At 34.0% G+C, this 25,729-nt stretch overlaps 1 protein-coding gene across 6 annotated transcripts in view; it reads right to left on the bottom strand.

Annotated features, from left to right (window-relative positions):
* Positions 1–25,729, bottom strand: part of Cacna2d1 (calcium voltage-gated channel auxiliary subunit alpha2delta 1) — a 437,884-nt gene that overhangs the window by 63,860 nt on the left and 348,295 nt on the right. For all 6 annotated transcript variants that reach the window (XM_074064875.1, XM_020156667.2, XM_020156666.2 and 3 more), the window contains 2 exons: positions 16,341–16,499; positions 10,034–10,138 (listed from right to left, as the gene is read on the bottom strand). In XM_074064875.1, coding sequence (XP_073920976.1) covers positions 10,034–10,138; positions 16,341–16,499 — 264 coding nt within the window. The remainder of the gene's footprint in view (positions 1–10,033; positions 10,139–16,340; positions 16,500–25,729) is intronic.

Here is a 25,729-nt window from a genome sequence, read left to right as displayed (position 1 = left end):
GATAACATACAAAGTCATTTGGAGGACACATCTGAGCTCTGTTTTATTTTTATATATTTATTTATTTTGAGACAGAGCTTCATTATGTAGTATAGGCCAGTCTCAAATTTGTGACCTTCCTGGTCTCAGCTTCCGGAGTGCTGATATTATAGGCCTGAACTACTGTGCCTGCTAACATCTGGGTTTTAATCACCTCAAAATTATGAGGATAGATGACGGGGTCTAATATCTATGTTAATGATAGAATATGGTTCGTTCTCAAACATGTTCTCTCTGTCTCTTTTTTTCTCTCTCTCTCTCCCCCCACCACTTCCCCTCCTTCTCTTCTTCCATCTCTTAAAATTCTCCCTCAACATGCATCAGTTTTATTTTCTTGACTTCTTCAATTGGTTCACCTGGGGGTCTGCCTATGTATTACAAAGTCCTGTTACTACTTAGATAGTTCAGCTTATTCCTAAATGGCAATATTTTTATAAGTAGGTTGACCACCCTAACTCATAATTCAATTTAAGTGCCATACCCTAAACAATCTCCACATGGATTCAGAGCAGGGAAAATATCCAAATGCTCCAGGATGCACTTGGGTCTATGTTCTTTGTAACTAGTGTTTGAAGGCAGGCCTCACTCATTCACAGCTGTGTCTAGTTATCTGTTACCATAATGGTGTTAGAGTAAAATATTTTCCATAGATACTTTTCATTGTCAAGAATTAAATGAGTAAGACTAAATGAATTATTATGTCTATGTCTCTAGAAGGCAAGCATTTCTAATATAGAGAGGCTACACATAGACCCATACTGTGTGATTATTTTGACTGACGTTATCATTCAAATAATCAAAATAAACATTTAGCTCAGCTTAAAGAAAAACAACAACAGTAAAAAAGACTTATTGCCTCATTTGTTTTACAAAAGTTTCATCAAATTCTCAAGTATTTGTGTACATGGAGCCTTCAGAAGTTGTCAAAATTAAGGAATTTGTGATCACAGCTGGGTGTTGAAGTGTATTGTTCTGTCATGTTTAATTACATTTTAAAAAAACATGTTAAATTTTTTGCACATAGGTGCTTGATTATTAAAATATAAGTTGTATTAACTGAATCAATTATTTGCATATTATAAAAGTCTTACTTGTACCTCTTTTCTCAGTTTTCATTTGTCTTGCTATAGACATTCCTAATGACACTATGTTTCAGAACTTTTCCTCTGAACAGTTACTAAAATACTAATTACATGCAACCACTCTTCACAATTAATGTGACTGCTTTGCTAAATCTAATATACCTATGATGTTTATTTTTCTCTTAGGTTCATATCTATCATAGATATATAGGTATATATTTAAAAATTAATATCAATGATAAGGATTACTTAGAACTTTCTGAAATTATTAACAAATATGTATACTTATTTAAGAAAAACTTTAACATGTCTCTCAAAATGTAGCATCTACTGCAATGCCCTACATTGTTTATTTCACAATGAAAAATTACATTAGACTTTTGGTATCCATGGGAATATAGTTCCAAAGAGACCTCTGTTGAGAAAAAAGTACCCATGAATGCTCAGGATACATAGAGCTCAGCACTGTACTGTGCATGATTGATTCATTTTTCCCACAATGCCACCCATCTTCCACTAAAGACATGCAACTTTTCAAAACATCAATCTCAAATTTTCACTTTGTCACTTCAATTAATGGGCATTACATTTCTTTTTTGACTTGTCATGTTTACCATAATTTTACCTTGAATTTTGGCACCATTTTCTTTTGGGGGGGCATATTTTCATGATATTAAGGGCAAGGAAACACTCAGCAGATCACACAATGATTTAAACAGAACTGATAGTAAAGTGGGACTGAGAACTTCTTTGGATCAACTGAGCTGTGTAATGCACACACAAACTTAAAAAGTTTTGTTTTTGATATTTCTCTTGCTTTTCTTTTGTATTATTTTTTGGTCGTGCTTGGTCAAAAGCACATGTAATAAATTTGTGAATAAGGCAGGCTTACTATAATACAAAAATTATTTCATTCCCAGGTACCATAGCCTTGCTACATTTGTTGTAGCTTATACATTTTACCTGGTTATGTAATACATCTTCTAATTTATATGATTTCATAAACATTAGAATCACTATTTTATAATGCATGCAGAGAAACAACTGATGAAATTTAAAGTAATCTCATGTACGCTTATGTTCCACTTGGAATTATAGATGGTTTTATTTCTCCTGTTCTAGGCTCTGCTGCTGCCACCCTGTGGAACTGTCAATGAACTAATTCTAAAACACCAAGGCACCCAGATCCATGGAGATGATCACTGTTCCTGCCTTCTCCTGATGGTCTACATTTCTTTAAGTTTACAATTCTTCTTTCATCGTAGTTTTGAAGAAATAGAAAAATAAAATGCTTCCTTGAAATATGCACAATTTAAAATTTGGGGTAAATTACATTCTCAAGGTGTTATATAGAGTTATTTTTATTAGTGTATTTGTAAAGAATCACATAAAAATAAATAAAAAGACAGAAAACAAATCAAAATTCTAAATAGATCATACAAGCTAATATATTTCATCTGAATGCTTAATTAAGGAAATAGCTCTATTTAGAGTACTTCTATATCATGTCAAAATCAACTTCTGTGGAGGAAAACTTATCTCTCATTCCCATTAACACATTTATAAGTAATTACACAGTAGATTCATTGAATAAATATACACACTGGCAATTATCTAAGTGAAATGCTCCTAGAAAATCAGTTAAATTTCCCTCAGCTAATGTCTGTGATTTTTGAATGGGTTCTTACTTCAAAATGTTTAGTTCTATGAGATTCTCCTCATAGGATCACATAAGACATACTCTTGTGACCTATATAACTTTGACAAATATTTTTCAACAGAAATGTGGGAAAATAGATTGGATAAACACTGATTGGGTTATATAATTTCTACTCTAGCTTACACATAACCAGATATATTTGTCACATGAGGAAAAAAGTGAATAGCCAAGTGAGTGGACCCTACTTTCCAGCTTTGCTGTCATCTGACATAAGTCATTCCATTTAATTATGTGGGTAGAGTGGAACCAAGCCTGGATAACAGTCATCATGCACTTTGTAACTTGGTATGCTTCATTAGACTTCTTTCATGGTAGATTTCTGATCTTTTTATTTTATATTGTGTATACATGCTCTTTGGAGTTTAACAAAAATTTTCAGGTAAAAAATAAGAATACTCAATACACTTGGATCATTTATGTGTTGTATTTATTCCTAGATAATACAAAAATATATGTAATTTTGACTCATGTTTACAAATATGTAATGTAATGAATATCAGCATATTCACTAAATTAACAGTAATCTAGGGGGCAGATTTAATAAAATTAAATGAATTAAATTCAGTCTTCATTATTAATTCTAAAGTTACACAATTTTACCTTCAGTTGTTAAAAAAATGAACTTTTCCCCTGAACAGAATATTATAAGTCAATAATTCAAAGTTGATGACAAGCTTTGGTTTACTTAATTCAAGAATACTTATAATTAATAGCAAATTTGATTATTTAACATGTATTGCTGATTTGTTCCTTATACCTCATTGATTTATAACTTTATCCTACAGTTCTGACTTCTGCTACTCTGTTTCTTGGTTTGTCTTGTTTGTTGAAGATGAAAATACTTTTGTTCAATTAAAAGGGTTCCAAAGCCATGGGGTCAACCTTTTTAAAGGCCATAGGAATTTGTTTCCCAGCAGAACTCAGTTACTGGAAACTGTCAGCGCAATAATTATCAGTTACCCAGAGTTCAAGTTTAATTTACAATAGGCAAATCTCCAAAGAATAATGGCAATGAGTCTATGAAGAAAAGAAGCCAATAAAATTAAAATAAAAACTTCAGCTATTGAAACATATTAGAAAAAAATGATGTCAGATATGGTTTTATTAATCTTCTCTGTGTACTAAACTTTTGGTATTAAGCCTATCAAAATACTAGACTTGATTGAATATTTTAGGAGAAAACTTTACAATGGTTCCCATATTTGAACCCTGAGTATTTGAATAATCCACATCTCTATTTTTATAGCACTAAAAAATAAATAAACAGGTCCAAACTCACTTTTCACACGTAATTCATCTTATAAAGTCCAACTATCTGAAAGATACTTGTGGCCTACACTTTGATGATCCACCTTGGCCTATTAAGCTGTGAGGAGAAGAGCCCTTGGAGAAAGGCATTGACAGATGACCAGCAATTCATGGTCTGTATGAGGTTATGAATTATTTAAATTATTGATTCTGCCACTTAGTAGATGTTGACTTTCAAGAAGTTGTTTAACTTCTCCAATTTTTGGTTTTCTCATTTCAAAATGGGGACAATGATGATGATAATAATGGTAACACTCTTACCATATGAGAATTCAGTTGTCAATAACACAATAGATGTAAAGCTTTTATAACAAATGGAAATTATAAACTCCATAAATACTAGCTGTACTAGTGAAGAAGATGATGATGACCAAAATGTTGTCTTTTGTGGTGATCAGAATTCACTGAGAAAACACTTCCCATTAGCCATTCATTCTTCAAAAAAAATTTGAAATGACTCAAAATAACACCTTTCTACAGGAGCAAATTTGTCATTATGGTTAGTGACAAACAGTAATGATGAGAGGCCAATATTATTTAAATATCATTATATCTACATAAGTTATATCTATTTGAAGTTTGCAAGTAATTGACACAGGCAAGAATTTAACTGGTATCTGTTGAATTTGTTCAATAACACAAAACAACTATTTAAAAACTAAAAAAAACCATGCAATTGTCAAGTAGGTTTTGCATATACCATGTTAAAGAACCACGCTGACATTTCTCTCACATCTTACTTATGCCTACATAGCACAGAAACATACCCTGAGATTATAGTGGTCACCAGCTACAAGGTCAGAACTTAAGCTCACAGTGATTTATCTCAGATATTCTTGAGTAATGCCAAATACTTGACCAACACTGATAATGAGAACACTAATTAAAAAAAAAACTGCATTGGACTGATTTTTGGAAAAGAAACATGCTACCAATACAACCATTTGTTATGTCAATTGAAGCCCTCCAAACTTATATAAGATGACAGAGGCAAGAGTGAAACATCTACATCAATTTCATGCCACATTCCAATCTTAAAGAAAAAATATTGTTTAAACACTCTCCTTTAAAAGAAGAGCAAAGCTACTGAATTTTCTCTAGCATTTATGATTTTCTTTTAGTTTACTTAGGAGCATATATATTGCATACTTACTGCCAACATATCTGTAAATAATGAGTAACTATGCTTAGTCAAGCACTGTGCTATCCTCTAAGAATTTACTGATAGTTTACAAATTTATGCCACTCTTACTTCATGGAGCTTATAATAGAGAAATTCAAAGTAAAAAGTCAGTAAGTAATCAAAAATGAGAATGGCAAAAGAAACATTTCAGCAAAAAGAACCACTGTAGAAAGATTGAACAGGACACACCTCTCTGAGGAACTATATCATATTTTTGTTGTTTTATTTTGTTTTGGATGGGACTGGGGTTTGAATTCAGGGTTTCACACTTGCAAAGCAGGTACTCTACCACTTGAGCCACACCTACAGTCCATTTTGCTCCGGTTATTTTGGAGATCGGGTTCTCATGAACTTTTGGGTAGCCTGGCCTCAAATGATGATCCTCCTGATCTCAGTCTCACAATAGTTAGGATTACAGGCATGAGACACTGACACGCAGCTTATTCAGAGTTTCTAATCAGAGAAGGCAACCATGGAAACAGCACGACAAATTGCCTTTTCTAGCATTATGTTTTAACACAAACAATTGGTAATCCCAAATCTAGGTGGTATAATTCTGCCTAAAAATCATCAAGTGTACTTTTTGCTTTCTAAAGTTTATCATATTACACACTTTTAGTTTAAGGGAATAATTTCATTTTCATGAAATGTGTTTTAAATGTTAAATTAAGCACTCTGTAAAGTGCATGAAGGTAATATTACTGGAGCCTGAAGAAAAAATATCTGGAAGATCTTTCTTGGAGTAAGGAATGAATTGCCAATATTAATTTTATTCTAAGGGAAATAAATGCAAAACAATTGCTTTCAGAGATGAGGACACACATACATATGTACAAAAATACACACACAAGTGCACAGAACATGCCTTATAAATTTATGATCTCTGTATGGGGAGGGGGCAGAACTGCCTTGTTTGAAGCCACACAAAAACTCCAGCATGAACAAGCTTTGGTTTTTATGAGCAGTGTTAGTTGTTATTCTAAAGCCGAAAAATCTTAGAAATTGTTGAGAATGGGAAAACGTTTGAAATAAGTTGTGCAATTATTATATGTTCAGTTGTCAAATGTGCAGAATTGTTAAATAGCATTAAATATTTTACAAGCTAAATTCACTTCATTATTATATGCTTCGACATTCCTTATTAAATCTTCATTTCTGCCTGAGGGAGAAAGCAGGCAGGAGAGACAGAAAATGCAGTGCACCACTGCCCATAACTTATTCCCCTGCCATCTTTTAGAAGTAGACAATGTTTACTGTAACTATATAAAACAGGAACATTCAGCTATTTGTGACATGGTTTGGATTTTTAAAGATGATAGAATATTTCTCTCTACTTGAAATCTAACAGCAATATAGGGAGACTTTCTCAATCAATTTTAAAAAAGTAAAATAATGCATATTTCAACTGAGTAGAACTTTTGCTAAATAGTCTTTATTTTGAAAATTCTTCCACATCTGTCATAAGCTTTTCTTTTTCATTTATTTTACTTATCAAATTTATTAGGTATTTAAAATTTTTCAATTTACTAATTTTGACTGTGCTTTTAAATTAATTCAGAAAATTAGTAAAGAATCAGGGCATTATTTCCTACCTGGCTAGGCAATCTTAAGTGTATATAGCTAAGCAATCCTTTTGTTATCCTACAGGAAATCAAATGCACTTAATTTTGCTAGTCCTGGGAATTGTCTTTCAATTGCATGTCTGGTTTTACTTTCCTTTATTCATTTGTTTGGACTCTTTGGTAGAGTTCATTTTAGCTTTGGCACCATTTTTAAGGAGGTCCTGTACATATGGGGGAACCCTCAGCAATGGCACTGCTGCAGGTAAAGATTAGAAAGTAAATGTGTCTTAATATGGAACAGCTGTGGGAGGAGATTAACAGATTCAGTCTTAAAGCTGTGCCTATCTATAATCAGATAGATTAATTCCCAAGAGCAGTATGTTCCACACAGGAAACCAAACATTTCTGCTAATTCTCAAACCTTTCAGCTTCATTAAATTGTGCTGGGTATCTATAGCTTCATTTGTCCATTATTCAGATAGATCTCATCACACCTGTTTGGAAAGCTCTGAATGGCTTTTAAAATTTTCATTTGCAGATGGCAAATGAATAGACATAAAGCATTTGGCAGTCACATTAATGTTAAACAAGAATCTTGCCGAAAAAGTAGAATTAAAGAATAGTGTTCAGATTTTTTTAAAGTTCTCAAAACTTTAAGACTGCAATTTCTCTACATTTAAAATTTTTATTTTATTGTGGTAGGAACACTTAACATGAGATCTACCCTTATTTAAGTGTAGAATAGTCTTTACTACAATTACAATGCGGCACAGCAGGCCTCTGCAGTTTTTCATATTTCTTAGAAACAGTATGCCATTTGATTAGGAATTCCCAATTTCCCTCTACTGGAAACTACTATTCCACTCTTTAATGCTCTGAATTAGCTATTTTAGATACTTTGTATAAGTGGAAACACTTATTATTTGTCTTTTTTTTGTAAATAGCATACTTTGCTTAGCGTTATGTTCAAAATTCACCCATGTTGTTACATTCCAAAATTTTCTTCTTCGTTAATACTAATTAGTATTTCATTGTATGTATATTTTGAACATTTTCTTTATTGATTTGCTGTCAATGGATATTTAGGATGGGCCATTTGGATAGTAATGCAATTAACACAGGAGGGTTTTTTAAGATCGTAATTTCAATTCTTTTGGATAAATATCTGAAAGTAGAATTGCTGGATGCTATGGCAGCTCTATTTTTCATTCTTTGAGGAAGTTTTGCATTGTTTTCCATAGTGAATGCACCATTTCCTGTCCCATGAGTAGTATGCAATGGTTTCAGTTTCTCTATTTCTTCTCCAACACTTGCTGTCTTTTGTTTTTTTTGCTAATCACCATCCTGACAGAGATGAAGCAATATCTTACTGTGGGTTTGAAGTACATTTCCTTATGACCAAAAACACAGAGAATGTTTTCATGTACCTATTGGCAATTTGTATAGCTACCCTGGAAAGATGTCTAATTTAAGTTCTTAGTCCATTTTTCAATTGGCTTATTAGTTTTGTTTTAATTATTGCAAGGAGATTCTTATATATTTTGTATACTAATCCCCTTTTTGGATATGTGGTTTGCAAATATTTTCTACCATTTTGTAGATTGCCTCAAACTCTGTTGGTTGTTCTCTTTGCAGAAATTCAGTTAGATGCAGCCTCACTTGTTTATTTTTTGGTTTTGTTGACTTTTGCTCTTGTATAATATCTATGAAATCACTACATTAAAGAGTTATATTTATGACTAATCTGTGTCTTTATTGTATCTTGAGTTATTTACTGTGTATGTTTATCAGAAAGGATGGATATAATTTCATTCTTTTGTGTATGGATATCCATCTCATCAGTAAGGAAGTTAAGAAGGTAAATAGAGTTGATGTACTTTCAATACAAAAATGAATATAGATTTTTTTAAACCTGTTGAAATCACCAAAAGAAGGGGACTAAGGTAGAAAGGTAGAGGAGATGAACCAATTTGTGTTATAATACACACACACACACACACACACACACACACACACACACACACACACACACACACACATATATATGGAAATGTCACAGTGAAACTCCTTGTATGACTATCTTAAATAAATAAAATGCTTCTTTTTTTTCTCAAGAACAAAGAACAGAAAGGCAGAACTGGTCCTGTCTGGGGAGTTGGTACCAGTGGGGAGAATATAAAGAAAGGTGTAGGAGGGTGAGTTGGTGAAAAATTATATACAGAAGTACACAAATGGCAAAATGAGACCTGTTGAAACTATTCCAGGAATGGAGAGACAAGGGATAAATAAGAATGATGGAAGAGGTGAATTCAACTATGATATATTTTAAGAACTTTGTAAATGTCACATTGTACCCCCAATAATATGATTAAAAAAAAAGAGAAAAGCAAAAAAAAAAATTAAGTCAAAATGGATTACAGGCTAAATGAAAATCCTTAAGGTATATAATTTTTACCAAAAAATCTTCCTAATATTTGGTTATGCCAAAAGATCTTAGATCTAATATCAAAAGCACAATCTATAGAGTGTGATAAATTTGATCTCATCAAAATTAAGACTATTTGCTCTGCAAAAGACATTAATGGAGTGAGGAAATAAGATACAAGTAGGAAAAGAATGCTCACAAATTAGTTATCTGAAATAGGACATATTATATAAGAAACTACCAAAATGCCACAATACAAAAACATAAAACCCAATGAAGATAGAAGGCAAGAATTTTTTTATGGACACTACATTAAAGAAAATAGAAACGTAGCAAATGAAGACATGAAAAGAAATCCTCCATCTTCAGTCACTAGGAATTGCAGTTTAAAGCCACAATGAGATGCCACTGCACACTTGCTCAAAAGTCAGGAAAGAAAGAAAGCAACCCAACAAACAGAACTGAAAAAACAGTATGTGAAGATATAGAACCCTGGAATTTTCCTACATTTCTGGTAAGAATGCAAAATGGGACAACCATACTGGAAAACTATTGATTGTTTCTATAAACAAAATACAAAAACCATCTAGATGGCTGGGGTGTGGCTCAAGTGATTGAGTGCCTGCCAGCAAGCACCAGGTTTTGAGTTCAAATCTCAATACCACCAAAAACACCCTAGATAATAATATTAAAATATCACAAAATTATACTCACTTTTTTGTCTTTATTGTATTTGGTAAATATCTCCTGGGCTCTCTCTTCTCCTCCATCCGTGAACAACATGATAATCTTATTGCAGTTAGCTCTGGAAACATTATACTGTTAAAAGAAATTCATACTGAAAGGCACAGAAAGTAAACCAATACAGAAAGATCATAGGCAGACTGCAAGTACCAAGTGCAGCATCTGTTCAGTGGAGTATTCTAAGAACAACTTCAGGCCAGGCCCAGCCCTCAGTGCCCAGCTAGACAAAGATCTATCTACCTCACTTACTTCGGGACTTTGATCAAATGTCACCCTATCAGTGAGACCTCTCATGACCACTGTTTTAAAGTGTGACCTTCTTCTAGATTGAGTTTTTCTTCGTAGCATTTTACATTCTTTCTCATGTACCGTATATTTTATTTATTTGCGTATTGTTGGCTGCCCCCAGTAGAATGTAAGAGCTATAAAATGAAATTTTATCTTTTTGGTTTAGTGTTGTTTCCCTGCCCAGAAGAGTGTCCAGTGACTAATAATCACTCAGTGACTGAAGAGTAAATGGGTTTTGACCAATAAATACTGACATTGGTTTCATTCTCCGATAAATTCATCAGGGAATAAAAATTTTATAATTTTAAATAAGGAAAATGTGCACATTTCTTCACATACATGTTCTAAATAATTCTTTCTTTCTTCCTTTCTTAGACATCTTATATTCTTTCCATTTCCAAAATGACCAACCCCTAACTGATCACTTCCCATGACACACTCTTCAATGACTTTCTAAGTGCCCAAACCTATCCCAATCATTTCCTACTATCCTCTTTCAATTTGCCACACAGAGTCTAATAGTGAAATACTCAATTCCAGTGATAAATCTTCTTAAATATTAAGGTCACCAAAAGAATTGAACATGGAAGAATGATGAGTTAGAATTAAAGGAGCATTAAAATGAACAATTAATTTAGAAAGCTGTACTTCTTAGAGGTATGAAATTATAATCTTAGCTTTTTACTGTTGTAACATTTATTTATTTAAATGCTGAGAAAAATAGGTGACACTAATTTATGAATGCTTAGCTTCTTTGAAAACACTAACCCTCTAGCTCAGGGGAATCCAAATGAAATATAATAATTTAAACTTAACATGTGATTTTTAAATATTTTAGTAGCCACCTTAAAGAATTAATAAGAAGCATCTTAACCAGGCATGAGGCACATGCTTATAATCCCAGCTATTCCAGAGCAGAGGCAGTAGGTTTACGAGTCAGAGGCCAGCTCAGGCAAAGTTACTGATACCCTATTTCAAAAACAAAATACAAACCAAAGGCTTAAGGCCTGGCTCAAGTAGTAGAGCACTGATAAGCAGGTGTGAGGTCCTGTGTTCAGTCTTCCCAAAATATCTGCAATTAATTCTGATGATATATTTAATTTATCTTGGTTATCCAAAATACTATAAATTCAACATGAGACCAATTTAAAAATTAATGAAATAGCATACATTTTTCCTTCTATAATAAGTCTCCAAATGTTGTGTTTTATATTCTCAACCTAACCAGTTCAAATCAACCACTATCTAAGTGCCCAAGAGTCACCTGAGTGTGGTTACCACACTGGACAGCACAGCTCTGGCATCTATGTGACTCATATTTTAAAAATAATTAATTCTTCTTTAGGCTCCATACTCTTATTTGCCAAAGAAGATAAAGCCCATCTTTTGGTATAAAAATTAATGAAGACAACATTTTGATTTAATGGTGACAAGATCCTGTTTAATATTAATTTCTCCTTCAGACTAGGCCATTAGGACATTAGTAGTACAAGCTTTTAATGAGGCACCATGAAAGCACAAGTACTGAGTAATACACTTGTCCCATCCAAACATGGTTCTTGTCTTGCAAGACAACCTACTATAAATTTGACAATACACAAAGTTACATGTTACAGTATCAGAATATGTTCATGAAGATGCCTAAAATCCCTTCACTAGTTTCCCCGATGATGATTTGTTGTTTTATCTGCACGTATGTATAAAATTAACAAAGTAATATGTCAATCTAGTCACCTAAAATACTGCTTTCTGAGAGTGATAAGACAAAGAACATGATTTTAGTTTTGGAAGCATTACAGTTATTATTTTTTTAATTGAATGCAAATGCTAATATAAGTTAATACAGTAGGTCTTGTGGACCATTTGTATATCTGTATAAATAAAACAGTAATACCCTTTCCCAGGAGAGATAGAGGTTAGTGTACAGGAAAAAAAAATTTTACTTTCAACATGATTTTTTTCTCCTAGGAGTAACAATCTCAGGATTTGTAGTAACAGATATGTAATAACATACATCACAGCAAATTGTCTATAGATTTATAAATATGTAAAGAATCACACAATCACAGAATTAGCATAACTGCTTTAATTAAGCAAAAATAACTTATTATTTGCAATAAAATTATAATTAGTAGAGTGGGTAATTTTTTTAATGTGGCATTTTAGGACATACTTTCTTTGTTGTATCACTATGTGCTCAGCCCAGCACAGCCTCTGTCATGTATGCATTCCATAGAAATATCTTTGAAAAATGCATTTCCATACATTTGGTGATATTTTATGAAATGCTGCCTGAAGACTAATGAGAATCTTAATTTAAGGCTTGCTATGGTTTTGTTAGAAGATGTCTAGTTCTATTTAATACTTGCTTCAGTGATTTTAAAGGCAAATCTTTCAAGGACAATCAAAAAATGGAGAATGTGACAATTAGACCAGGCTGGTTGAGATAACAAAATATGCTTCCACTTGGCACAAAGCAAGCTGTGATTTCTGGAAAGTTATTTTTAAATGTATATGAGATTTGGAGAATAACTGAAAACATATTAAAAATCATTTAGAACTGTGCCAAAAGCAGTAGGTCAATGAGTTAAATCACATTTTCTCAGCAGCTAGTAAGGAATCTGGGAGTTGATGTGGTTTCTCCAGCAAGAAGGTCTCTAAAGTTGTACTTTCTTTAGACTTGAGAACCTAGATCATTTAACAGTTGAAACATAAACAGGAGAGAATGAAGTAAGGCAAATATGTGGAATATAGACCTGTACAAATACAGCAATATTACGAAAAAACAGGTCACGCTAAGGGGAGGTCACATACGAGAGACGGAGGGTAAAAGGAAGAAGTTAAGAAGGTGAGTGTAGTCGATGCATTTACTACACAAGAATGAATATAGAATTTTTAAACCTGTCAAAGAAGAAAAACAAGTGAGATGAACCAATTTGAGTTTTAATTCATATATACAGGGAAATGTCACTCTGAAACTCCTTGTATAGCTATCTTAAACAACAAAATTGTCACTTTTTAAAATAAAAACAGCAAATAAGAGGGCAGAACAGGTCCTGTCTGAGGGGTGGGTATCATTGAGAGAGGGGAAAGACATGAAGAAAGAGTGTAGGCAGGTGAAAATAGTGCAAATACTGTGTACACATGTATATAAAGGGAACAATGAGACCTGTTGAAACTATTCCAGGAATGGGGGGAGGTGGGATAAAGGAAAATGGAGACGGTGAATTCAATTATGATATAAGAAGTTTTGTAAATGTCACAATGTACCACCAGTACAACAAAAGTAAAAATAAGGTATTAAAAATAATAGTATGAAGAATAATTAAAATGCAAAGAATTAGGAAACAATTATTGATTCAAGAAAAAAATCTTTTCATTAAAAAGAATAAATAAGCTGATATTTGTTTACTAGAGGACACATATATCTCAACCTAATGGGCAATTATACTTGAATTTCAAACCCTTGAGCCTTCAACTTTCATTAACAAACATACAACATTTTTACAAACATATTTGTTTTCCCAAAGATAATTTCCTCTACATATGGCAGTGTTGAATATCTTCTTTTCCTGTCCCCTTACTTGGTTATCTAATGGTATTTATTACACAACACAACCTCAAACTCAACATATCTGAATGTGAAGCTGGGTGTGGTGATGCATACTCTGATATCAGCCTCTCCAGAGGCAGGGACAGGAAGATCATGAGTTCGAGGTCAGCCTAGGAAGCAAAGTTAGTGAAACTATCTCAAAAACAAAATAAGATTGATGTACATTCTATACAAGTATAAATATGAAAATTGAAACCTGGTGAAGTCATCATAAGAAGAGGAATGGGGTAGGAGGGAGCATAATGAAGAGGATGAGTCATTTCAGTGTATAATTCATGTATATATGGAAATGTTACATGAAACCCCCTGTATAACTACCATAAACTAGCAAGATGTTCTTTTTTACTAAATGAATGACAGGTAGGTAAAACAGGTTCTGTTCGGGGGTGAGTACCAGTGGGGGGGGGTTAGGACATAAGGAAAGGGTAGAGAATGGTGAAGATGGCGGAAGTATTTTGTATTCATGTATGAAAATAGAACAATGCAATGTGTTGAAATTGTTCTAGAAGAGTGGAAGCTGGAATAAAAGAGTGATGGAGGGGGTGAATCTAATTAAGATATATTGTCAGCATTTATGTAAAAGTCACAATGTACCCCCAGTACAAGTGTAATATGCTAATAATAAAAAATATAAAAACAAAAGGGTTGGAGGCGTGGTTAGGAAGGTAGAGGACTTGCTTAGCATTGTGAGGCCCTGTATTCAAACCTAAGTACTACAAAAATATATAATTTATATAAAATATAAATATATAACATACATATATATATATATATATATATATGTCAAAATGAGCTATTACTACTACCATCCACCTAATTGTCCAGTTTGGAGAACTTGGGGTCACCTCAATTCATCTCCTCTCATACACACACAAACAAATCTCTTCTATGCCATCCAGTCAGTTATCCTGCCACTCTCTTTACTCCTTCTTCACTTCTCATACCAGGATCTGTAGAATAGCTTCCCAGTCTGGAACACTCAGGCCACGCCATTCTCATACTATGAGCTTTTGATTGCTGCTAAACTCTGCACTGACTGAAATCTCTCTGCTATGCCAAATGACCTGCAATTTTTAAGTGTGCTATGCTGTCTTATTCTTCTCACTTTTTCCATACTTCTTTTTCTTCTGGAATGATTTTTTTTTTCTTTTTCATCTACCTACTCAGATTCTACTCATTGTACAAAGTTCCATTCTTAAGGAACAGTTCCTTTTTCCTAAACTCCCTCAGGTTACAATGAGCCTCCCTTCTGTGCTGCTTCAGCAAACACACCAAATGCTACCTGTTTACTTCTACAATTCTAGCCCCAGCATTGAGACAGGAAACTGAGAAGCATTCAATAATATTGGTTGAATGAAGAAAGGAATGAATCAACCAGTAAGACATCTCAGTTGTTTACAATATTCATTCAGGGCCCAATAAGTATGAATGTAAGAGTCCATTTATTCGGCAACTCAGCAAATACGATGAGAATTGTGAGCTTACTCTGTAACAGACATGGGCTAGCCATTATATAGTAATAATGATCATGAATCCTATATCAACCTGACAACCGGCACCTGAGTGTTGTTTCCTGTGTGCCCAGTTCTGTGGACAATCCTACCTACCATCCTCTAATGTACCTGCTGTGGGGACGCTCATACAGAGAGGTAAGACCTACATTCTCAACCATTGTAATACTGCCTTAAAAGTAATACACAATTCAGCTATGGTTTTTTGAGTAGTTTAAAATGAAACAGAAGACATAGCCATTTGAAATTTCCAGCTCCAGAGTGAGACACACGTTGTGATCTGGGACAGTTTAGCATTCCAGGGTCTGACAGCCTTAACATAGATTGTGATGTGTGATTCTGGGGAACTCTCGCTAGGCAGGAATTCCTGCTCTAAGATTTGTCTCTCCTCTCACCTTAATGTCTACCATTTGAACTTTTTAGATCATTTAGGAAGAACAAACTTAAAAGACCCAAAGTAGGTAATTAAAACTAAAACATTTTTAGCAAGTATGTGATGATTGAAAGCACAAATGACATTCTATAAGACAGCTTCTTTTAATATGCTTCTAAATTAAATCAAATAACTAGCTTATGAATGAGTTTTTTAAAGCAATTTGAAGAAAATGGGGGAGGATTTCTAAAAAAAAAAAAGAAAATCTTCATTACATATGGTTTTTAATTTTTTGGATTTAAAAGCAAAAAGAGTTCAAAGACTTCTATTGCATGGCCATATCTGTGGTATGTGTCCATCTGGTACATTTGCTTTCTAAATAACTTAAAAAGAGCATGGTTATCTAACCCTATTGAGTAGTAACTATTGGATTCTGAAATTAAGATACAACCAGTCAATAATAGAAGAAAAATGTATAGTATTGGTACTCACATTAAGCAGCTGTTCAAAAGCAAAACTAAAGCCTTTCTTATAATCTGTTATTCCCTTTGCTGTGATGTTATTCACTGCATCTTTCAACACCTTCTTATTTCTTACATTTGCTTGGACAAGGTGCTGAAAACAGCTTACATCTTGAGCATTGCTGTTGAACTGCAAAAGACAGAAAAAGAAAACATATAAATGGAGACTAAAATCAGCCATACAATTTTCACTAAAATTGTGTTTTATGCATCTCAATCCCATTGCTTTGCTTTCTTTTTTAAAAGGGAAAATGAATATGTAAGTGACAAATATGCACTAAGGACCAAGCAGCAATTTTCATCTGACCCTTCAACTACTACTTAATGCTGAGGCAGTCACCTTCCTAAAATCTCCATTTTCTTGTTTATAAATTTGGAATTTGAGTTATGTGAGGTCCCTTCCAATTCTCAAATTTGATGATAACATGGAAAAACAAGATCTAAAGACAATAAAATTTAGTCAGAATTCAAATTGATATGCCTACCAAGGAGCAGAGAGAAGATAAGCATTTTTAATTGTTTCTCATCAGGAAAGTCTGGTTAGAAAAAAAAGTGTACTGAATGATAAGAATAGAGATTTAGTCAATTTTAAATTTAGTGGAATAGTCTTTTTATGGGAGCTAAAACCAAAAAGCAATCTGAGAGAATCAAGAACTGGTAGCATTTGAGAAATATTAGCCTGCAGCATATATAAGAAATGTGCAAGAATCACCAAGCCAAGGGAAAGGACAGGCAGACCACTGCAGGTAGTTGCTGGTGTGAGTGATGAGGCTCTAACAAGAGGATAATATATGACCCGGCTGATACCTGTCCAGAACTGTGCATTTAAGAATAATCACAAAAGTAATTTCACCAACTCTAGAAAGTATTCACATAGTACCCTTGATATTTGCAAAGGATAAGAATGGTAGGAATACTCAACACAGCATGCTGAGACGAGAGGAATTGTCCTATCAGTTATTAATTCTGTAATTTGAGATTGATCCTTAGGCCACTGGGGCCCAGAGCATCACATGTGCAAAATGGGAACAGAAAAAAATGTCAAATATTCTCAGATCAAAAACATATAATTCAATGATCTTAATGGGTGTGTCACAAATATGGTACAAATACTGCAAACACATGTATATAAATGGAAAGCTGAGACCTGTTGAAACTATTCCAAGAATGGGGGGAGGGGAGATAAAGGAGAATGGTGGAGGGATGAATTCAAGTATGATATATTTGATATATATCATTATGATATAATGTCACAATGTACTCGCACCCAGAACAATAAAAAAACAAAAATGGAAAAAAATGTAATTCTCCATTCTTTCTTCTCTGAAGATCACTGAGCCTAATTAAAAAGTGCACTTCTAGATTCATCAATTCACTAAGCAATATGTACTAGCAGCCAAGAAACACAGCAAGTGATAATTTTGTGCTTTCAGACATTAAGCAAATTTTTCTCTCACACACATACACACTTCTATACGCCACATGCCATAAACAAACAGTTACATAGTGTTTACTACCAGCTGAATTTAATTTGTACTCTAAAAACTGTGACCATTTCATGTGCAAATGTCCTACAAAATCGGCATTATCATTATTTTCATTTTATTTACAGGGAGACTTATGCTAACAGAGGTTAAGTACCTTGTCCACTGTTATATAACTAACAAGAGATGAGTCAAGATTTAAATTAGCACCACTGTACAAGATTGGACTTTGATCACATGATAAAGCGAGAGCACACAGGGAAGGGTGAGGATAGGTAAGACACCTAAAAAACTAGCTAGCATTTGTTGCCCTCAACGCAGAGAAACTAAAGCAGATACCTTAAAAGCAACTGAGGCCAACAGGAGAAGGGGACCAGGAACTAGAGAAAAGGTGAGATCAAAAAGAATTAACCTAGAAGGTAACACCCACGCACAGGAAATCAATGTGAGTCAATGCCCTGTATAGCTATCCTTATCTCAACCAGCAAAAACCCTTGTTCCTTCCTATTATTGCTTATACTCTCTCTTCAACAAAATTAGAGATAAGGGCAAAATAGTTTCTGTCAGGTATCGAGGGGGTTGGGGGGAGAGGGTGGGGGCGGAGTGGGTGGTAAGGGAGGGGATGGGGGAAGAGGGGAGAAATGACCCAAACATTGTATGCACATATGAATTAAAAAAAAACAAAACAGCACAATGCAAGTAAAAAAAAGAGTCTGTGGTTTCAACTATTCCTACAGTTTCTCAAAAGAATACAATCAACTATGAGTATTTCTATAAGGCAATATAATATTATGTCCTAGGAGAAAATATCAGGTTTCCAATGTAGATTGTGTTGAGGGAAAATGCCCCTGTGAAATGTGATTTCCTATGATTCTAGAAAAATGTTCCAGTAAAGAATATGGATAAAGACATCCCAGGCAAATAGAACAACATGTACAAAGGTCCTAATATGGGGAAGGGTTAAGGAAACAAAAAGAAGCATAGTTTAGCTTTCTTGTCACTTATGAAGACCAATGATATGAGTTCAGAGAGGGAAGCAGGGTTTAGATTATATAAAACCTAATAGAAATGCTAAAGGAGTGGTATTTTATTCTTAGTTAAATGGAAAGTCGCTGGACAGTTTTATGCCAAATGCAAAATAACGTATAAAAAATTTTAAGAGATCACTCTAGCTACCATGTGATAAATAGTTTTAAGGTAAGCAAAACTGAAATGAGGCAGAAAACTTAGGAAGCTATTGCAATGATCAAGTTGAACACATTTGGTAGCTTTGTTATTATTTGTGGAGATGATCAGAAAAGGAAGGACTTGAGATATACTGTAGAAGAATCAATTGGTCATGGTGATGGACTGAGCCTGTGGTTTCTCACATGGACCTCTGCATGTCTGGAGGGCTGAATGATTCAAGGACTTGTAAAGAACATTTAAGAAGAGCAGAGTTCAACTTAGAGTGAGATTTCAATATATGTGAAACATGCAAGTGGGGATTCAAGAAATAATAACATTTAAAGCATGAGATTCAAAAGTTGTGGCTAACATTAAAAGTATACATATAGAAAGTTTCACCATAGAAATTTGGCTTAAAGTTACGTGAATAACCATGAAGCAGAGCAGGAGTACCTGAAAAAACTAAGAGCACATTCCCAGGAAGACAGGAGAGAAATCAGGAAATTGGACTGTCTTGGGTGATCAGAGGAAAAGGAATAAGTAGCAAAGGGAAAATGGTATAGTTCAGAGACAGAGAAGAAGAGGACTGAAACTACCTATTGAACATCACAGCAGTTTCTATTGGCAGGGCAAATGGAAGGTGCTAGCACCCTCACCTTGGCTTCTGGGTAACAGAGCAGAAAAACTGGGTGCTACATACAGGGTAGACCTAGTGGAGTCAAGGAAAGATTTGTTTAGCATAAGGGGTCACTAGACCATGAGTGGACTGGTAGTAAAGAGAGAAAGAAGAAAAAGATGACACGAAACAGAAGAGATGAAAAACAAGTTTAGGGGAAGGTGGAAAGGAGGTAATCCAGGTGACATACTGAGAAAAGTTTGATTTGGAAAAGGTGGGTCAGCTTCTTCTACCAAAGAAGAGTGGAAGCAGATAGAGGTGTAGGCGTGTGTGGCGTGGACCTGAGCAGGAGGGATTTGTCTCTAATGAACAATGATGCGAGGTGATCAGGATAACTAAGGTCTGAAGAGAATGGAGATGAAACAGGAAGCAAAATGTCCTGCACAGGTAAATAATCTCAGGTTTTTTTCTCATTTTTATTTTGAACACACTTTCAGGAACACCAGATATATGAGAATAGCATTACCATATATTCACTTACTGTTTTCTACAAATCTAAATGTTAAAAACTTAATATGGGCAATCAATATAACCAGTCCCTCCACCTCATTTGTCTTTCTGTTCCTAGAAAATTTGATGTGATCTTATTCTATGGCTCCATTTTGAAAACGAAAGAATTTCCTGTACAAGTTGAGTAAGAAAAAAAAGTTTGCCAATACATTAATTGGAAACATCTGACCTAGGAGAATTATTCTAAATGGTAATGGGAAATGCTATTAACTGATTTACTTAAACCATGAATCATCACAAAGACACAAGTTACGAAGAAAATGAGCACTGAATAATGTATTGCCTGGAGTCTTTCATTTGGCCGTGACCTGTTTTAACACAGAAAAGGGAAGCATCTCATTAAAGTCACCTTAATACAACCTGATTAAATGTAAATTCAGTTCACTAAATACAGATTCAGTGGCGTATAACAGAAATATTACAATTGCACTCTTAATAAAACTCATAAATAATGCAGAGAAAGAAATAACTTACAAAGTATAACTCCCTGTAGCAAATCTTATTACACGAGGAAAGTGATAAAATTTAAAAGGTCTAAATTGGATAAGAATATATTTCAGAAATCTTAGATTCATCTGCATATATGTTATAAAATAATATGCTATTTTATGTATTCAAAAGCTACCTTTAGAAAGCAATGCCCAGATATTTATTTGATATGAATATTTATATATTCTTTGACTGCTTTCTACAAATTTAAATGTTAAAAACCTTAATATGGCCAATCAATATAACCAGTCCCTCCACTTCATTGTCTTTCTGTTACAGCAAAAGTTGAATAATACAGTGTTACAACCCTTTGAAATTGTCTATGGTGAGTGAAAAGACAGAGTTAAGGAGCACACTCCTTTGTTAGCTATTAAGAAACTATTTCTTTTGAAAATGTATATTTGACACTGCAGACTCAAAAATCCATACCAATGTCACACTGACTCCTTTTTCCTACTTGAGGAAAAGCAATTCACCATTACAGGTCCCTGATTAGAGCTAGTGAGAAGAGCCTGGCAGTTGGCTGAGATAAGAGGCATGGATGAAAACCAGCATCGGGGGTGGAAGAAGCAGAGGACTCTCTCCCTCCAGGAGTGGGGCAATCTTTAATTTCCCCTCTACAGAGCCTGCTCCTTCTGTCAGCAGCTCTTTTCCCCATCGTGCATGCAAGTTTCTCCACTTCCAACAGTTTTCCTGCCTCCTTCACTGACTGTTCCACATAGCTCAATTTTCTTTCCTCATGAAAGGCTTTCCCTGACAAGACCAAACCACTCATTATAAGCACTCCTCAACTTGAATCTCTTCTTTATAGAGTGTGTAAGTTGTACACACACATTGCTTTGTGTATCTTGATAGACTCTTCCACTAAAATATTAACCCACATTGCTGGGCACTGGTGGCTCACACCTGTAATCCTAGCTACTCAGGAGGCAGAGATCATGAGGATCGTGGCTCAAAGAAAGCCTGGGCAAATAGTTTACAAGACCCTATATCAAAAAATATTTAACACAAGAAGGGACGGTGGAGTGGCTCAAGGTGTAGTTTAAGGAGGAGTTCAAGCTCTGGTACCACAAAAATAAATAAATAAATAAACCCACATGGTCAAAGAAAATGTCCAAAATATTTAATGAATAAACATTTCTTAGAATATGATTGAATGGCCTCTGTTTTTCTTCTAAAATAAATATGGTGCAAAACTGTGGGCAGATGATCAGCAAAAATAAGAACTCAAATGTAGTCTTTCTTGCTTTGGATCACGGGTACTTCTTTTAAAATCAAACAATACCAGGTGAGCTTCTTTACATAAGTTAACTACAATAAACAATATATAATAAATTTACATTGTTTAATTAGCTTAAATAAATGATCTAAATTGAACAACTTGATAACATTTTGTACCACATAGCATCAACTGCCATTCACACTTGGGCCACCAGATGGCAATACAGGAAAATAAAAGGAGAGTAAACAGAGGCTAGCTTCTAATCTTGGTTATACTTGAATTCTGTGCATGCATTCCTATTAAGCAAATTTTAATTTAATTTTTGTACTTTTTATAGGAAATATTAAACTAAAAGTTACATTAAAGAAACAAAATTGGTATTCTAATCTCAAGAGAAAGTAGCTGATAAACTATAACGCACAAAGATATGGCTATATCAAGACTGAGGACCCCAGGGAAAGGCATTTTTGGCATCTCTAAGTGGGAGTTGTGACTACACCTTCTGCTTTTCTCTGGATGAATGTTAGTAATAAATTTACCAACATTACACATCAGCAACGCCACTAAAAATTATGTAGTTTCAGTATGTAGGACCTGTATTCAAATCAGAAAAGAGGAATATATGAATATCTGGCAAACAAATAGAAGATTTGAGATGTAGAATTAATGAATAATTCTTTCTAGAATGAAAAGTGGACTAAAGCAAAGATGTCAGTTTTTCTAACTTATTGGTAAATGCAATTTTAATCCAACAAAAATCTAATTAGTAAGTTTTCCCAGAAACAATGAGAATGTTTCTTTGCAATCCCCATAAACACTAAACATTTTTATTTGCTAAATTGTAAAAGGCCATTTCTAAATTTAAATTACTTGAAATTCCTTGTTTGCTACAGAAGTGAAACTTTTTCTTATACAGTAACTCTCATATGATTCTGTGAATTGTAAGTTCTATTTTTCCAGTTTGTCACTTTACTTTAAAACTTTAACCTATTAACCTATTCCTGTATCACTTTAAAAATAATTTTTACTTAACAAGTCTATCAAACACTCATTCATAACTTCCACTAATGTCTCATGATTTCTTTTGCTTATTTTACATCTTAATGTTTAATTGTATTTTCCCCAATACTATGATATGATGATTCATTTGTTTTTCCAAATAGCAAATTTCCCCCTTTATTAAATAATTATGGTTTTATGATTTGTTCTTTGTAATAAATTAAGATTGTGGATGTATTTCTACAACTCTTATTACCTTGCACCTTCAATTACCTCACAGACTTTTTACCTTTTAATGCTATCAATAAAAATTTTAGCTGATATGTACTGACAATCACGTGTGCCAGACTAAACACCAGACCCATATTAAATCACTGAACCTTCAACAAGCTGTGGTTTAGTTTTAATATGGTTCCAACTGGATAGCTGAGCAAACGCAGCTTGTAATGTGAATCTAAATGCTCAGAATGACAGCCACCAGGAGGCAGAGTCAACCTCAAATCCATTCTACCAGACACAGTCTTCTCTCAGGTTTTTCATTACTTTTGACTTACATTTTAATACAAGAAGAGCAACCACCACACCCTGTCATGCTCCGTTTTTACACTTCTGTCTTCCTACTGAATTTCAGAAATATTTTTGTCAGATTAAAATTGCATTTACTCATAAAATTGGCATTTTCACCTGTTTGATTTTCATCCAAGGAAAAATTATTCACTAACTTCCTATTTCAGATCCTCTAAATATATTTCATGCATCTAAATATTTCTCATATATTCATATGGTTTTTTCCCTTTCTTTTGGCATTTTTTATTTCTTTTTTCTATTTTCCAAAAGGTCCAAATATACTATTAAATGTACTACTAGGTAATTCATGATTTTTAGTTATGTTTCCAAGGTGATTTTAATTTTCTTATGAATCCTTATCCACAGAAAACCAGAAAGTATGGTCATGCTCCCAGTAGATGCCCATAAGTATTTACACTTACAATGCTTACGTCCTCAGACTGCTAGAACTGTTCACAACAGTGAATGCTGATTTGTGGTGTCTTTGCTCCATTGAACAAAAACCAGAAACACATTGATAAGGAATTTTCCACTCTTTAATTCAATTTAGTAAAACCAAGACCAGTCCAGGCCCTGCCTCTAATGAGCATCACAGGCAAAACTGACTCAATTATCTCAGTTATTTCCCATTTCTGAAATAACAGCATGGGCTAGATCATGGAAAGTCCCTCAAGTTCTTACATCTGATAGCATGGCAATCAGAAAAAAATTAAATAAAGAAGGAATAATAAGTTCTGTATGTACCAAAAGAAGATGGTACAGGTAAATTTGTTACAATTAAAATATATATGCTATACATTACAATTTTAGAGACAAAATTTGTGTTTGCATTTAAATGTGCTCACACATCCAAAGTTTTAATAAATGTTTTTACTTCTAAACAAATATTTCAATTAATCTGAATCATGAAATATTCAATACTCAGTCTGTTCATCTATGTTGAAATATTGAATGGATTTATACATAAACTCTAAAATTGTTTTTGTATTTTGAGATAGAAAAATTTAAAATTCTCTAATTACATGCCTTTAGAAGGCTTTGAAAGTAATTTGTATTTAGCATCCTGGCTTATCTCTACTTGACATTTACATATTCTCAACCATTTTTTACTCCATCATGGTACAAATACACATTCCACAGCACTTGTCCACCTGGAAATATAGACAACTTTCTTTCTCACTTCATCATTCTTGAGGTATAATAATCTTAGTATTATTTATATACTACAAATGGTTTTTATAGCTCTCTAGAAATATGAATGCCAGTTCCTAAGACTAAGTCTTAATGAAATAACCAAATAATCACATATGTTTTGATCTATTCCTCTTTAATAATTCTGTGAAGACCTGATCAATATGTTCAGTATTTTTATGATACCTGGAGATGATTACTTAGAAAATTCTCTGCAGTTGATTGTAATGTGGTCCTGGCTCAGTTTGCTTGAACAACACATTTGGCGCACACACATACACACACTCATATTCACAAAGTAGAGGTACTGACACATTGATAATATGAGAACGAACGTGGTCATATAAGTAAACAAAGCTAATGTATCAGTGATTGAAATTTGTTATAAAACCTTGACATCTATACAGTACCTGCTTTCAGCACTGCTATGGTTAACAAAGAAGTAGTACTGACAGAGTCATAGACCAGGAGTTAGGGTCTAAGCCAGCAGCAGGCACCCACCACTGACAGGCAAAACCACAAGAGGCAGAAAGTGCCAGTGCCCTTCTAGTCTGCTCAGCCTGGTGTAAACACCTGTGTGACACATTCTGTCACTGTTAGTTTTATGAATCGCTTGCCCTATGACTTCTGGGCAAGCCTGAAAAGGTCTCTACAAAAGTTAGGCAAAGACCCTGTTAACATGTATTAAAGCTGTGGCTTTATTTATGCATGGACTTACACATTGCCATCTTGGTTTTGATTAGAAGTTATAAGGTAGCTTCCTCACTGGGCAACCTCTTCCAGGGAAAAGCCTTCCTATTTCTTAGAAAACTCCACAGTTGTGTGCAAAAAATTACCATGTCAAAATTCCTACAGCCCATCAAAGTGCCCAGGACCCAAGAGCTCCTGCACTTAATACTTGGACAAGCAACCCATCCTTACTTCCCCATGCAGGTTCACTTTCCTTTGCTTTTACTTTCTTGTAATAAACCTTGATGTGTGAAATTCCTTTGTGTATGCCTCTGAATTCTTTTTTGATGAGACAAGAACCCACTGCATCCAGGTGTTCTGACCCA

Source organism: Castor canadensis, chromosome 2 (assembly GCF_047511655.1).
Source record: "Castor canadensis chromosome 2, mCasCan1.hap1v2, whole genome shotgun sequence".
Lineage (NCBI taxonomy): Eukaryota > Metazoa > Chordata > Mammalia > Rodentia > Castoridae > Castor > Castor canadensis.
Note: the sequence above shows the minus strand (reverse complement) of the source record. Positions and strands in the feature narration are given on the sequence as shown.